This window comes from Hesperophylax consimilis, chromosome 16 (genome assembly GCF_061612785.1).
Source record: "Hesperophylax consimilis isolate HC1 chromosome 16, BYU_Hcon_1.0, whole genome shotgun sequence".
Taxonomy (NCBI): domain Eukaryota; kingdom Metazoa; phylum Arthropoda; class Insecta; order Trichoptera; family Limnephilidae; genus Hesperophylax; species Hesperophylax consimilis.
In genome coordinates this window covers 13042142-13057676 of record NC_142851.1, presented here as the reverse complement: position 1 = coordinate 13057676, position 15535 = coordinate 13042142, and the positions used below count along the sequence as shown (strand labels likewise).

Here is a 15535-nt window from a genome sequence, read left to right as displayed (position 1 = left end):
CTGTAGTTAGAGACCGAAGCCAGTGGAGAACATTTGCGTAAGAGGCTAAATGACATCCTTGGATATAGCACCGTGATGAACGACGTGTCCTTTCCAATCAACCAATTACCATTTGCCTTTGTTTGGCATAATTTATTTTAAGTTGCAATTGCTGCATCCTTATCCAACGTTTCTTTTTCGGTAAATGCCTAGCGTGCATAAAGATGATTTGAAAGCCATGTTGATGTATTTCTTTTTTGTAATTTATTAATCTTAATAATAATAAATTTAAGCTCATAGCTTGCGTGTTGTTAATGGGGACAGGTAACACATAAATACTTGCAATAATTCATTCATAAAAAAAGTCCTGAAAAGGTTACAAGTGGCATAAGGTAGGTCGAATGAACAATGTTTGAATGAAACTTTTAGCTCGAATTTATTTACTTCGTGAAACACAACAAACTTATTTTCTGCAACTATTTTAATTAAAAATATTAAGCACGTAGTTTTAACCTTAGATAAATTAAAAGAGGAGAGTTTTTTTTTAATACAACGCGTGGTTTCACTAAAGTAGGTCCAGTGGACATATTTGAGATTTACTGCGTTTAGTATCGCACATACGTTCGTTGGTCAACCAGGCTGTCACCACATACCACAGACACGTCGCTCTAGGCTTTTTTTGTGAAAAAATTCCTTTCTGTGCTTTTGAGAGGTGCACAAATCATTCTCGAGCAAAAACCAAATTTGATGAAGTTTCTTTCCATTCGTATGTACTCGTAAATCACTTATTATTTCAATAAATACAATTCGCAAGGTTTTTTGCTACATGAAAATGGTAGATTGGACGGCTTGGAGCAGTTGGAACTCATGTACAGTTTAACATTTAAAAAAAATAATGTGTCAACGTCAGAGAAATACAACATATCTTCACGAATTTGTTAGCTAGTCAATAATGTGTTTGAAATTTAACGTTATACAAGCGTTTTTAACAATGATAATGAATGATGCAAACAAAACAGCGTGCAAGAATTGTTATTGACCAACTGTAATTTCTTAATATATATATATATTATATACAACTTTACTTTTATTTTTACCATATTATTTTAATTGATTTCTGTTGAAATTGAAATTATATATTTTTTGCATTTTGATCACAACATGTCAATTCAACAAACACATAAATCTTAAAATTACCACACACACAAATTAACTAAGCAGAATAAGATAAATTAACTCAGGTCTAAACGTTTTATTACTATGCCTACTCCTATGTCAGTTTGTTAGACAACTGTGAGCTGATATTTCACCAAAGAGAGGCTGAAGAAATTAAATATATATTGATTTACTACGTCAGGTTATATTTATTAGTAATAAATTGAATTATACTATATATTTTCATGTACACTCAGTAATTATTATTGTGGTTAAAATGTGAAGTAATTTTTTATTGATAAGCTTTAAAATGCTCTTAAAGTAGGCCACCTGTATCAATATGTGCCAAAAATATATCTAAAAGTGTGCTTTATTTTATTTAGTGAAGCTGGCATACAAAATTCAAGGGTTTTCGATCGTAGCTTAGAAAAACTTATTATATTTATGACATAAGGAATAAAAAATCAGAAAAAGGGAAAAAATCAGGGAAATTGGTTCGTATAAGTAGGGAGTTTGTCGCATTAACCCTTGGAATTCCAAGTTTCCGCGACATATTACTATCTTCAAAGACAATATAATACAAACTAACTTAAGGACCCGTAGTAAGCCAAAGTAAGTAAAATATGGTTTGAAAGGGAGATATGTAAATGTTATGGCCTTGTTGAACCGTCAATCTTCAGGTATCAATAAATACGAATGTTAGATGGAGGTTAATATTAAAAAAACCATAATTACAGATAAAATATGTAATAAAACTACTTGTTTGAAATAGGGCAAAAATCTCTTGACAAACTAATAATGTAATGTGAAGTTTTTCATGCCTATAACATATTAAATAACAGAACAAAACAAAAGTCGTGTTTTTTATAATTTTCGGAGCTAACTTTGCTATTTTTTTTCTATCGAGGGAATTTCATATAATTAACGTTTCGGCATAATAAATGCATAGATATTATCTTCAAAAATATTTTTTATGCCTATAACATATTAAATAACAGAACAACACGTGTTTTTTATAATTTTCGGAGCTTACTTTGCTATTTATCTAACTTACTTTATCTATCGAAAGAGTTTCAAATAATTAACGTTTCGGCATAAAAAATGTATATATATTATCTTCAAAAGAAACATATATTTTTTAGAACTTAAAAACTTAAAGAGTTAAATAGAAACTTGCTATAAATAGGTTCAAATTGGGAATGCGGGGCTAAGCATTCGCTCGCCTTGCGCCGGCTGACACTATTTTCGAAATAACTTACTTGTTTTTTGTAAAATTATGTTTCTGTAAATTGTTCCGTCTTACTTGATAATGAATTTGTATAGTTATATAAATTGTATTTATGTTTCTTATGTTGTTTCCCCAGGATATTTACTTATATTCAGAAAAAATAATTTTTCCTCTCTAATGTTATAAAAAATAATATAACGAATAAATTCTTGAATTTGATGCTTTCATGTAAAAAAAAATACAGTAGGCATTATGAAAATCGGAAATACGACATTAAATACGCAATATCTCGACGCGCTTTTTCACAGATAAAATAAATATAAATGCAAGTGACAAATTGACAAGCTAGAATAATATGTTATATTTCCTTACCAAGCGCATAAAACATATTTTTGTACGCTAGGAGCAATTTTTAAGGTTCAAAATGCCATAAAATCTAAGCGAGTGCGGTGAGCAATTAGTATACAATGCAATTAGTGTACAATTTGGCACGCTAGAGGTTAAATCTCTTTTACAGCCCTAGAACTTTATTTTTTCTCATTTTTAAATTCGTGAACCAACATAGCCTTATAAGTTTAATATTTATAACTCAACATTTGTAAAGTTCAACGATTTAATTATTAATAATATCAACGCGCTGTAATTTAAGAACATTATTTTAACCTTTAATTAATCTCAACATAATATTCGCGTGCAAGAGCGCATATTCAGAATTTACGAGCTTTTTATGAGACCGAGGAGGACAGTAGTAATGATTGTTTATGGATATGATCCTTAGTTAGTCAATGGGCTGTTCCACCGATCTCTGAGACCTTCGATGAATATCAATAAACAATAATAATTATTACAGCTGACCTCGTCTCCATTTTTTGACAAATTGCTAAAGTATTTCAATATGATTTGAGCTCGAAACACGGCGAGCACAAATAAACTTTTTTTGTGTTTAACGTTATTTCACTTACTAATAAACGCGTTTTAAGATTCACATAACCGATAAACAAACATTTACCGTACATCAATGATTTGTTTATCAGTTGTGTACATTTAAAAAATAATTAACATTAAAAAAAGAAAAGTCCTAAAAAAATGTGGGATGCAATTAAAAACGCTCATTAAGGCGAAGCTTAATGCTATATCACTATTTTGATTAATCTTTATAACGAATTGGCTATGAATACCGAAAAATATGCTTTAGATAAATTGAAGGTTTTCCTATCGTTTCGCTTGAGTAGAATATAAATAAATTGCTCAGTTAAAAATATAAATGTTAACTACTAAAAAAATTTTTTTTTCAATATTAATGTATGAATGCGTAAAGGAAACAACTTTTAAAAAATACAGTATTATAGCTAAGATTATCTGTGACAGTTTAATTTGATTAACTTTTTTGCTTTCTTATAAAATTATTTACAAAATAAATAAAAACCAGTTTTGTGCTTGAAAACGAACGTTTGTAGACTCCGTTTGTTAAGCGATTTTAATGCGTATTACCTACAATATGAGGTATACCAAGCATATATAATATTTTTGGTAACATTTGGAATCGGGCCGCAAACAATAGATGGCAATAAGGTTTAAATTCCCGCTTACACGAGCAGCCTGTTTTGTTTATTCAAGAAAAAACATCGCCAAAAAGTGTGTTTTATTTGCTTTTGCTATGTTTTCTTATCATTTTCTAAAGAATTTAATTTTCCACAGTTTATAATAAAATAGCAACAGAAAAGGAGTTCGTAAGTAAGAGCTATTGAACTGATTATATTAAGAGATATTGAAAAAATGTTGAGTGTTACTCACAGTATTTAATTAAAAATATTTACCTATAATAATTCCAAGCGATTATGTTTTTAAACCAAAAACATATGATTTTGCATTACTTGAGCTTTTTTTAGATTAATAATGTTGGTAATAATAATAATAAATCATACAATACTTCTCCCAATATTGGGGTCATATGACTATTTTTGTATGTCATTTGTAGGCGTAATTATGTGGAATAAATACTTGTGTACATACGAAATTTTATTGTTAAAGGTGCATGTCATTCCGTACAACACACAAGCCATATTGCAATTGAGGAGTGTTTTCATAAAGAGAAATATCTACGAAAACTTTTTTTTCGTGTGACAGTTTTACTTGAATAATCACTCGAGGTCAATATTTTATGATGATATTTAAATGCAAATTCAATTAACTGTTCAAAAATAGAAATATCTTTCTTTGTGAAATCTTTTTTCATATTTGAAAAAAGATTTCACAAAGCGAAATACCCATACATTCAGTTTTACAATAAAACTATTGATTTGAATAAAACAAATTTATCTTTGAAAGTACCTATTCAACTTTTAAATTCTTAATTAAAATTTAAAAATATAATACCTGCCGTTGATACTTACATACAAAAAATGTACAAGTAATATCTAGAAAAAAAATTGATAGCGAATCAGAAATATATATATTTTTTATAACTCGGGACCTACTCAGATACATTGAAATAAGATAATAATGGCTCTTTTACATTATATACCTAACTAGTTATTTCATTTTTATATACATTGCAGCAGGTATATATATATATACCTGCTGATAATCTTAATTAGCCATTTCATAGATAACTCCATAGAGAATAAGAATAATAAATAAAACCTTTTAAGTTCATATTTCTCTTTGTGAAAATGCTCCTCAATTTTGAAAATAGACATTACATTTATATTTATTAATATTAATTTGGTGAACTAGTTCAATAAGCTATTAAATTTGAATACACTTTCTGCACACTAGTCACCTTGGTCTATAGCTCAGGTGACAAGTGGAACACTCAACGGAGTCGAACAGTTTTTAGATCGTTCTTTTGCAAATTTCTAGATCGAAGCAACTTTTTTCAGCTGACAATGATCCTTTATAGTTTCAATTGAAAGCAACAACTACATAGATATCTGCGTCAAAGTGACACATTGCTTCTCTCATATCGCAGTTGCATTAGCAAGTCATCCATTTTTACATGAATACACACGATATATATATGAACAGAATGCAGGCAAAGTCGAGAATAAAATATAATATTGTTTGTTTATTTCCGCTAAACAGAGCGGTGAGTGCTATAGTCTGTTTGACATAAAAGCATACATTCGTATCTAAATAAATATTAAATGACAGGAAATTGAATATAATATAATGGTTATCATATTTAGCACTACTACGGTGGCTTGAGGGAAATTATCCAGCTATGGTGAAGGGGCGCGACCTGCCACTGATGGGCAACGGCCTGGACAAGAGTGTTTTCCGATCTCCGGTAGCGCTGAATCGTCCCGGTTACTCTGTGGCGCATCAAATCAGCGAACCCATGCACCCTTCCCTCTGCGAACATCTGCGAGGCGCTGCATCGCCAAGGGAGGCTGAACATCTCCCTGTATGCGTGGTTATACTGTTATCGGAATGTGTTCATGACGCCATAGTTCGCTAGTTTAAAAGCTCATGAAGTACGTCTGGAATGACTGTACCTGTTGAATCTCCTGGCGAACATGTTGACTCGCACGCTCATCACTCTTCTTTTGCGTACTGTGTGATTTTTTATCATTTAGGTCATCAGTGACGAAATTCCCCAAATATATTATTTCGCTGCAGATTTTGAGATTGGCTCCGCCGAGACGTTTGAGCGGGATGACCAATATTTGCTTTAAATATCAGCAGCAATGATTTTTTAATATTGTACATAAGCCCGTGACCATGAACGAATGCTTCGCATTTGGCCAGAAGTTTTCTCATTTCTCTTATCGATGGAGCTAGTGTGATCATGTCGTCTGCATAGCATATAATGTTCATACACATCCCGGCAATATGGCATGTATAGTACCTTCCTATTCTTATTAACAAAAATATTCTATGGCATGACCTACTTTTTAAACTACTCAAACATTTTTGTTGAAATGATTCCGCTATTTATCAGACATGATTTTGATAATTTTAATGTAAAATTAACATTGTTTGTTTTCATTTTTAATGACACAATGCGATTAATTTCAACGTAAACTCACCTACAAAGCAAACATCAATAAAAATGAGATTATGGTTTCATGCGAGAAGCAATAAAAATTAACCAAGCTGGCTAATTAAAATGAATGAATTTGTTTATAAAAAATAGTCATTACTTCTGTTCTTTTTTATTACATACATAACGTGAGTAGGTTAACGACAAATCTAATTAAAAATTTGCAATAAAAACAACTGTTAATTCCCACACACTTATAATGTAATGCTAGCTAGCGATTCCAAAAGTGGACATTAATACTTCCATGGGGGGCCATAGAGGGACGCAATCTGGACGAGGTGGTAACCTTGAGGGCAAATGGGGGGGGCGGTGAAAAGCTACGAGCTTGTATGTAGGGCGAGGGTAACAAAAGTATTTTTATAAATTTTTCTTACGAATTTGAATTGGCCACATTGTCACTGCAAGAATCATGCATATGAACTGTTCAATATTATAAAACGTGTAAAAAAAGTATAGTGAAATAAAAATATTAATAGTGGATAGGTTTCCTTGTATGAAAATACAGGGTATCAAAAAACAACATTATTGTATCTTAATTTCATATTTAAAAATTACTTCGTAAAAAAAATCGTAATTAAGATTCTTCACCATCACTATCAGATAATAGACTAAATTGTTCACGCACATTTAGTACGCCTTCAAGGAACGTATTTTAACCGTGTAGTTTCGAAACCATGTAAAAACAAAGTGTAAAAAGGGAGTCTAGTGTATATTAATTTATGCTTTTAGTGATCATAAAACTGCCATAACATTATGCAAATACTACACAATTTCTACACACTTTCTCTGCACTTGGCCATTCTCAATAGATGACATCATTATGTTCACACCTCTTTAAGTAATTTACGAGACAGATCTGTGTCAAAGAACTATACAATCGGATGCGCTATTGCGTGCTAATAATGTCCAGTTCAACTATTAATTTACGGGCTTTTACATATTAATAGTGAATTTTTTATAGTATTTATTATACATAGCTAGACTGTCTTACTAACAATTTTTTGTGTTTGTTAAGTGATAAATTGAAGATGACTGACTCGGTATAATTCCCCCTGTACGTATTCTGGGCATATGTCCCAGAATTTCTGAACTGAAAAAAATCCCGACGTCTAGTATTACGTAGCGGAATCCGAAAGCTTATCAATACGAGCAATTCTGGACTATCAAAAGCATAATTTAGAATTTAATAAAGAAATACCAAGCCAGTGAAAATCATTCTATCCGACAATTTAGGCATATTCATTTAATTTAAGAGTGCTGTAGTTCAACAAAATTACTGGAATACCCATCATTCATCTTAGAAAACGTATTATTTTGTATTTTTCAATAGCTTGTGCGTGAATATTGAATAGTGTAAAGTTAACTTCTTACAAAGGCAAAATATTACAGTTTATTAAACTCATTAGAACGCGATAAGCCGTGTGCCTGGATCGGATTCGGTAGTTTCTGGTCGTTCAGCGTTAGAGCGTTAGAGGTCGCAACTGGAGGTAAAAAAAGAGGAACCTGTTTTTACACTTCATGTCTCATCTAATATAACACAACAATGATATGTGTACATTATGGGTATTCTTCTCCGACCACGTGATGAATACATTAAAATATAACACAAACCAGTTGGTTCACTAGGTAGGTAACTATCGGAACACAGTGTCCAGCATCTCGACTAAAAACTGGTTGTTTTATTATCTAACACTCTTTGGGAGATTAAAAAACTGGTTATGTTTTTATGTGAACTCTTTGTGGGTCAATGCGATTACCCGATGGAGTGGTTTCTTTCCGCTCGCGACCTGCATCTGTATTTTAAAGGAAACGGTACTCGTTCTTTCTAGAGGTTTGTGTGTAATTAATGCATGGGAAATTCTTAAATATAAATTATTTTAATTAACTATTTTATTATTTACGGAACAGTATGTATTAGACAATGCACGTGTTAAAGTGAATGGAGCATTGAGTGCTTGCCAATACAGAGTGGTGTGGCAATTCATCCTCTCTGCCTACCCCGTTTATGTGTGTTCTAATGTACAATCTTATATCTGCCTAAATGAACGTTTATCATAATAATAATAATATGAACTCTAAAGTTTCTTCTTTTAAAGATGTTAATATTATCCAATTTCTCATGGAATATAAAGTTCCGTTTCATCGTGATTTCAATTTCGCATGTGAAATCTTTCTTTATTACTTGCGAATTTCTCCGTTGATTTTAAATTTTTAATGTTTTTTTAATGATATTTATGATTTTTAATCTTTTTCTTCCATTAAATTTATTTTCTTCGTGTCTTAATTAAATAGTAAGGTATACATATTGTAAACCTTACTATTGTACAGCTTTCAAAAAATAAACCTTATGAGAAAATAAAATGTTAGGCATTAGTAAGATGACAAATTCATATGTAAAATTTAAATTATTTTCATTTACTACGAAACTGAATCAATTCAATACAATAAAAATGATTAAATTAATACCGGTCCTAGAACTGATCCATGAGGAACACCCCAAAAATAACTAATTGGTTTGTGGTCCCCAGATATGCGCAGCCCCCGACGGGTATGTTCCGATTCCGCGCCCCTCGGCCCGTGGAGCCCTGGCGGGGCACCCGTGACGCGCTGGAGGAGGGGAACGTGTGTCCCCACAAGTTCATCCTGTTCGACAACTACAAGGGGGACGAGGACTGCCTCTTCCTCAATGTTTATACTCCCGAGCTGCCGCATAAAGAATCTGGGTAAGTTTGATCTTGTATCTCTTAAAATAAAATCATTAGTGACTAATAGAAATTTCAATCACTGAGTATTCACCGGGAATTCAAATGTTTAAATTATGTATTATTAAGTTGTTTTTATATTTCATGTAATAAGTACATTAACATAAATTATTAATAAAATTCAAATGTAAAAATAACTGCACAAAAAAAATATACGTAAGACAATAAAAAAAACCCATTCAATAATTTGAGACTTAAAATGCTACATCAATAAGATCAAAGTGTCACGATCTTATTTCAGTGTCTATTTTCCCGTATCTTGAAAAAACTCGTGCAGATTCCACTTATTGATTTTAAATCATCGCATCATTTTTCTAGATTTACTCCATACTGCACTTTTTAATAACGTTCAATATGTCTCTACACGGAGAAAAAATGCTGATAAAAAATATTGCTAATTTATTAAGAATCTCTTCAGATTATTCGTGATCCGGTTAAAAACGGGATTGCAGGCCATTAATGAATGAATTGATAGATATCCTGATAAAATTTTAGTAAAATACCAATGTTTTGTCATGATGTGCGAACACGTGTTCATAAAAATCCCAACATTTTCACATTCCGTAATTATATATTATTAAGTCAAACGCAGGTGCACGAACACATGTTCCAATATTATTACGAAATAACTAAAAGTTTTCAGGAGGCAGCCCGCAGTCCCATTTTTAACTGGATTATTGATAATTTGAAGAGATTTATAATAAATCAGCGATACTCAGTTTTCTCCGTGTGAAGGATTTGCTCTTTCGATTCTTTTCAATTAGATTCAAGGTACTTTCTAAAGGATATTTTTATTTATTTTTTTTATAGTGAATACCTCACAAGAGTCCCAACTGCTCCCGTCTGGAGCCAGTGAGACTATGGCATCCCCAATTGGGGGATGTTGCGAGGCTGAAGGTAAGTGGGGAAGGGAAAGAGGAAGGTAGGGAAGTACCTGGCTATTCAGATCTAGTCACTAAACACGGCTAAAGCCATTTGGAGCAACGTTTCAATTCTGAATGGTGGTCTTACACCAGGGCGATACTGGTAGTATCTTCCACTCTGGAACGTGCCGCAAATATACTATATATTATTTTAATTAATTAATTGTGAAATAACACAAATTAATCAAATAAAATTTATTTGCGCACGCCGGGTTCGAACCCGCGACCTTCGGAATGGCAGTCCAATGCGTTACCACTGGACTATGCCGGCCGTCAAATATGCTGTAATGAAGAAAAGTTAATCAACGGTTAAAATACCCCAGCACAGTAATCCCGGTTTTCAGAAAAGCTCGGCACTGGGATTACAGTGCTTAGAAAAGTTCGGGATTCCCAGAATCCCGGTTCTCGGAATCAATAATGTCATGAAACCATTTCATGGGTATAGTATATATGAAAGGTTATGTTCAATTAATTATTTATATTGCCTCCAGGTTCAACCCCTCCCTACCCGTGATGGTGTGGCTCCACGGCGGAGGGTTCGCCATGGGCTCCGGAAACTCCTTCTTCTACGGCCCCGACTATCTGATCGCCGAGGGAGTGGTCCTGGTCACCCTCAACTACCGCCTCGGCAGTCTGGGCTTCCTCAACCTGGAGAACGAGGACGTGCCCGGTAATGCTGGTCTCAAGGTTCGTACCAATCTGGCAGCTGTAGATGATAGAAATAGAAATAAAAGAGAAATGGTTGATCTCTGCTTCCCATCCCTTTCACTTTGCCAGTACCCATAAAGTCTTCAGGTTCAAGTGTTTAGCTTGTCATATGACTTGTTAAACATATGTTGTTTATCTCGAGATCCTGTTTTAGATTTCAAAACTTACCAGGATCTACGCAGTAATTGTCCTCTTCTTTCGAACGTCAATATGTGTACCTACCTCCTTTAAATAGACTGACGGCGGGATACCAACTATCTATGGCTTGACCGGCATTCAATATTGTACTCCCTGAGAGAAAGGCATGCTCTTATTTCCTGCAACCGAATTTTAATTGTATCTAACAATAAACGAAGATCGTGGTATCGGATCGTGGTGGTGATCAAAGTTCATCAAGAAGTATAAAAATTCTTTTTAAGGGGTGGTAAAGGGATATGGGGGTGGGTTTTTTGAACTCTTTTATACAGTCACCTTCATCTTGTTTTGAAAGTCGAGTGCGCAAAATTTCGTCAGTCATCGAATAAAACACTAGATTTATCAAAATATCAGAGCCACACCGCCACAAACCCTCTTCATAAGGGACGTTCTTGACTTACTTTATCCAGTGATTGCGGACATTATTTGGAGTAAAAATTTAATTAAAATTTTGGTCTCCGGTTGAGGGGTTGGGCTGTTACTCGGCTGAGTGACCAGCAGTGGCGACTGGTGACTTTTGGGTGTACTAGAGTGCTAATATTACAAAAAATGCCACTATTGAAGTTGTTGTAGCTAAAACGAATTTTATTTTTTTTAGAAAACTCGATTTTTTGTATGAAGATTTTCAGGAAATCCGCGCGCCACACGGCTTGACTGAAATTTCCTGAAAATCATCAAACAAAAAATCGAATTTTTAATAAAACATTAAAATTGTTTTCAGCTACAACAACATTAATAATGCAACTTTTTATAACATTAGCATTCTAGTACACGCAAAACTCATTAGCCGCCACTGACGATGGTGACCAGTGACGATATTGAAGAATTTTTTTCAAAATTGTTTTTGAAATATTAAAAAAAAAACATCAAAAAGTCACCGAACACCAAAATTTCATGTCAGGAATCACTGCTTAAAGTAAGTCAAGTACGTCCCTAAAGCCCCCGCATAACCAATTTTTACCGATTTATAACAAGTTTCTCGTTAAGGCGATGCAATACGTCGTGTAATATTTTAAATCGAGCCGCCATCAATAACACCCCTTACGTAGATGGCGATAAGGTTTAAATTCCCGCTTAACATCATCCGCCTGTTTTGATTTATGCTAGAAAAAACCATGGCCAAAGAGTGCCTTTTATTTTATTTTGCTGATGTTCAGGCATAAATTTTTTTTTTTCGATCATTTTATAAATAACTTCAATAAAATCATAACCGAAAATGGGTTCGTAAGAAGGAGATTTCGAACTATAAAGCAGTTTTCATAGGCCTTTACATTATTTTTTATGGGCTTATAAAAAGACTTATCTAAAAAAATACATGATTATTTTAAAGGCCAAGATGTATTCTACTAACAGTATTTAATTAAAGCATCTGAAACATTTCTAGGCGACCAAATTTTCAAACCAAAAACACATGCTTTTGCATTACTACGTATGGCATCGCTTTAAGGCGAAATAGGTAGACTTGACCTGAAATTGGGCATTTTTGAGGCCAGTTTTAGACGTATGGACACATTTCTAGTAAAAAACACAAATTCATTTTGAAAGTTCTTTATTTTATCTAGTAAAGCAAGATGTTAAATTTAGAAAAATAATATTATTTTCATATCATAATAAAGTGTTACCGTTGGACGTTGCGCAGATTTGTTGCATTTTCAAAGGTGAATTTGTTTCAAATCATATAATAACACAGCATAAACAATCAATAAATTATCTACTAAAAGTTTGTATAAGAATTTTGTTTTTATTTCAAAGAAAATTACTAATAAATAAATCCGAACACGCGTTTTGTGACGAAAATCCCTCAATATGACTATTTATTTATGGTCTTACAAATTGGTATAGTTGGTACAGATTTTTTTACAAAAATAATTTACCAAGACATTATTGAAACATTAGAAATAATTTATGACCAAAAAATATATAATAAAGTATATAATAGTAATTAATTTCGATTCGCGGTTTGTGAATTTTTATTAACTCGGCGCAAGACAAAATAACTATATGAAATTCCCTCGATAGAAAAAAATCGCAAAGTAAACTCCGAAAATGATTAAAAACACGTTTTTGTCTGTTATTTATACGTTATAGGCATGAAAAAAAAATCACAGTGGATCTTTAAATGCAACTAAAGCATTCGTCGACAGATTTTTGCTCTATTTCAAACGAGTCGTGTTTTATTAAATATTTTCACTATTTTCGCTTATTTATTGTCGTTTTTTTAATGTAGCTTTCTCCTTCTAACATTCGTATTTATATATCTCCCTTTCAAACCGTCTTTGAACGCTTACTACAGGGCCTTAACCTCCTGTATAGATAGATAGCACATAGATAATTTTTGATCTTGGATTGGAGCGTGTATAGTAACGAGTATTAATGCAGATACTATTTATATATCTATGTACATTGCTAAAATATAAGCTATTCGATGTAGTGGATGCAGTTTGCTTCAATTCTGCCTACGTAAACTTGAACGAGTGCAAATTACTGACATACGTATTGCCACCTCATTACTGAAATCGAAAAATCGCTTTGTTCCAAAACATTGTTCGTAAATAATCAATATCAGTTCACAATAAAGCCTTCCAATTATTCGAAAGCCCTAAAAAGGTAAAACATCAACATAAACCATTGTTATCTTTCGTTAAAAATCAAGGCCTTGTGGTCTGAATTCATTGTTCCTGTTCATCGATAAACAATGTTCATTTAAGCTGCCACATGTGGAACGAATTTATGAAGAAATAATCATGGTCGTTGATTAAATAAGCATTGTTTGTGAGAAGTAATCGGGGCTTGGGAAATTCGAGGACATTGGGAAAATACAATGATAAGTCAGCAATAAATTGGCACATTCTCAAGGTTAGCTCAGTAAGGAGTGTGATCAATACTTTAACACGTCTGGTAAATGGTGACCTTTAACTTTGATCAGGTTAAAGGGTTTTGAAAACCTGTCGACCTCTGTGGCAGAGTAATAGGCTTATTGGCTCTTCATCCAGTTAAATTAGAATATTGAATACTATTCGTAGGTACTTAGTTTCAGTTTAAAAGATCACCATCGTAACTGAAACAATTGACCGGTCGGTGTTTGAGTTGACATCGCGTTTGGGTCCCTCTTTGGGAATCTCTCCGGTTAAAAACTGTATTATTGCCCGTTTTCTGATAAAATTTCAGTGTATTCCTAATATGTCGTGATTCGTGATAATATATTTGTAATTTATTAAAAGTTTATTAGGAAATCTTTTAATTCTTTCATTAAGTGCCTGCAATCCCGTTTTTAACCGAAGTAATCTGAAGAGATTCTTAATAAATCAGAAATACTAATTTTTTTCGTGTGCTAGTGGTATCTAGTGTTAGCTCTAAATAACAGTAACTGTGCATGTAATGATCTGCCCTTTCTACTTCTAACTTTTCCTTCTCTTCTTTCTACGATAATTTTCCTTAAGTCCCGTAGGTAACTTTTCCATAAGGCTTTGGTTGTATATATATCCGGGGTAGGAAGGTCCTCCCTGCCGTCTTTTCTTTATTACACACCCCTTCAAGTGTGTACATCCTAGTTTGTCTACGTGACGTACGACCTTGAACGTACTCATTTCACGTGACGGTTCAGTATAAAAAGGCTTCACCGAACGTTGTGTTGGGTTTTTGTTTCTCGGTTTAGAAACCTAGTTATTTATGTATGTGTGGTATCCCTTGGTTCTTTTGAGATAGAGTGAGTTGAATCCATTACCGCTGTGTTTTAAAACCATTTCATAAACCTTATCTTCTAAGTCGCCTGCTCCCCCCCCCCCACTAGCTACTCGATTCTACCTATCGTAGGGTAATGTGAATATAATAAAGTGTTAGATTTTATATATGTGATATACATACGATAAGTTTATGGTGTTAGTTGTCGGCGCCATCCATGTATATATTTTGGGAGGGGAAGGAGAGGAAAGGAAATGAATTTTTTTCAAGCTAAGATTGACTCCTCCTCTTACCAAACAAAACTGATGGATGATAATTTGAGCAAGGCGATCGATATCTGCGTGTCTGGATATCACAACCGGCCGGGTCTCCCCTTGTTCCAAATCGGCAACCTTCACGCCAGAATAAAGAAAACCAGGTCTCATCACCAATTTCAGAATTGCCCCAATCTCAAACACCTCCAGGAAAATCTACTTTACTGAGTGTAGAAGGGGAAAACCATGACATCCCTTGTCACGAATCTAGTCGCGAAAATGTGACACGCAAGGTCCTAAGTTACGTGCCACCTCTAGAAAACGTTGTAACTCCCACGCCGTCGGGGATTTACATCGCTTTCTAGGTCAATACATAGATAACACACGACGATCTTGTCGACATTTAGCCCGCTTTTTAACGATAGGTTGTGTGCCTACCCATTCAGCCAATTATCATGTGAGATATATGTAAGGTCTACTCGAAATGCCAAATTTAGGATGAGGACTGTCTGTATTTTAATATTCGGTTCTAGTAATTATTTTATGAGGTTACTAGCATCCTCGTGTATTAGGTATGGGTAACTCCTACTGAATACCTATCCTCT

At 33.4% G+C, this 15535-nt stretch overlaps 1 protein-coding gene across 1 annotated transcript in view; it reads left to right on the top strand.

Moving 5' to 3' along the window:
• LOC149416731 (carboxylic ester hydrolase) overlaps positions 1-15535 on the top strand; it is a 72500-nt gene that overhangs the window by 18110 nt on the left and 38855 nt on the right. Inside the window, exons 3-4 of the mRNA XM_089641312.1 lie at positions 8936-9130; positions 10584-10779. Coding sequence (XP_089497438.1) covers positions 8936-9130; positions 10584-10779 — 391 coding nt within the window. The remainder of the gene's footprint in view (positions 1-8935; positions 9131-10583; positions 10780-15535) is intronic.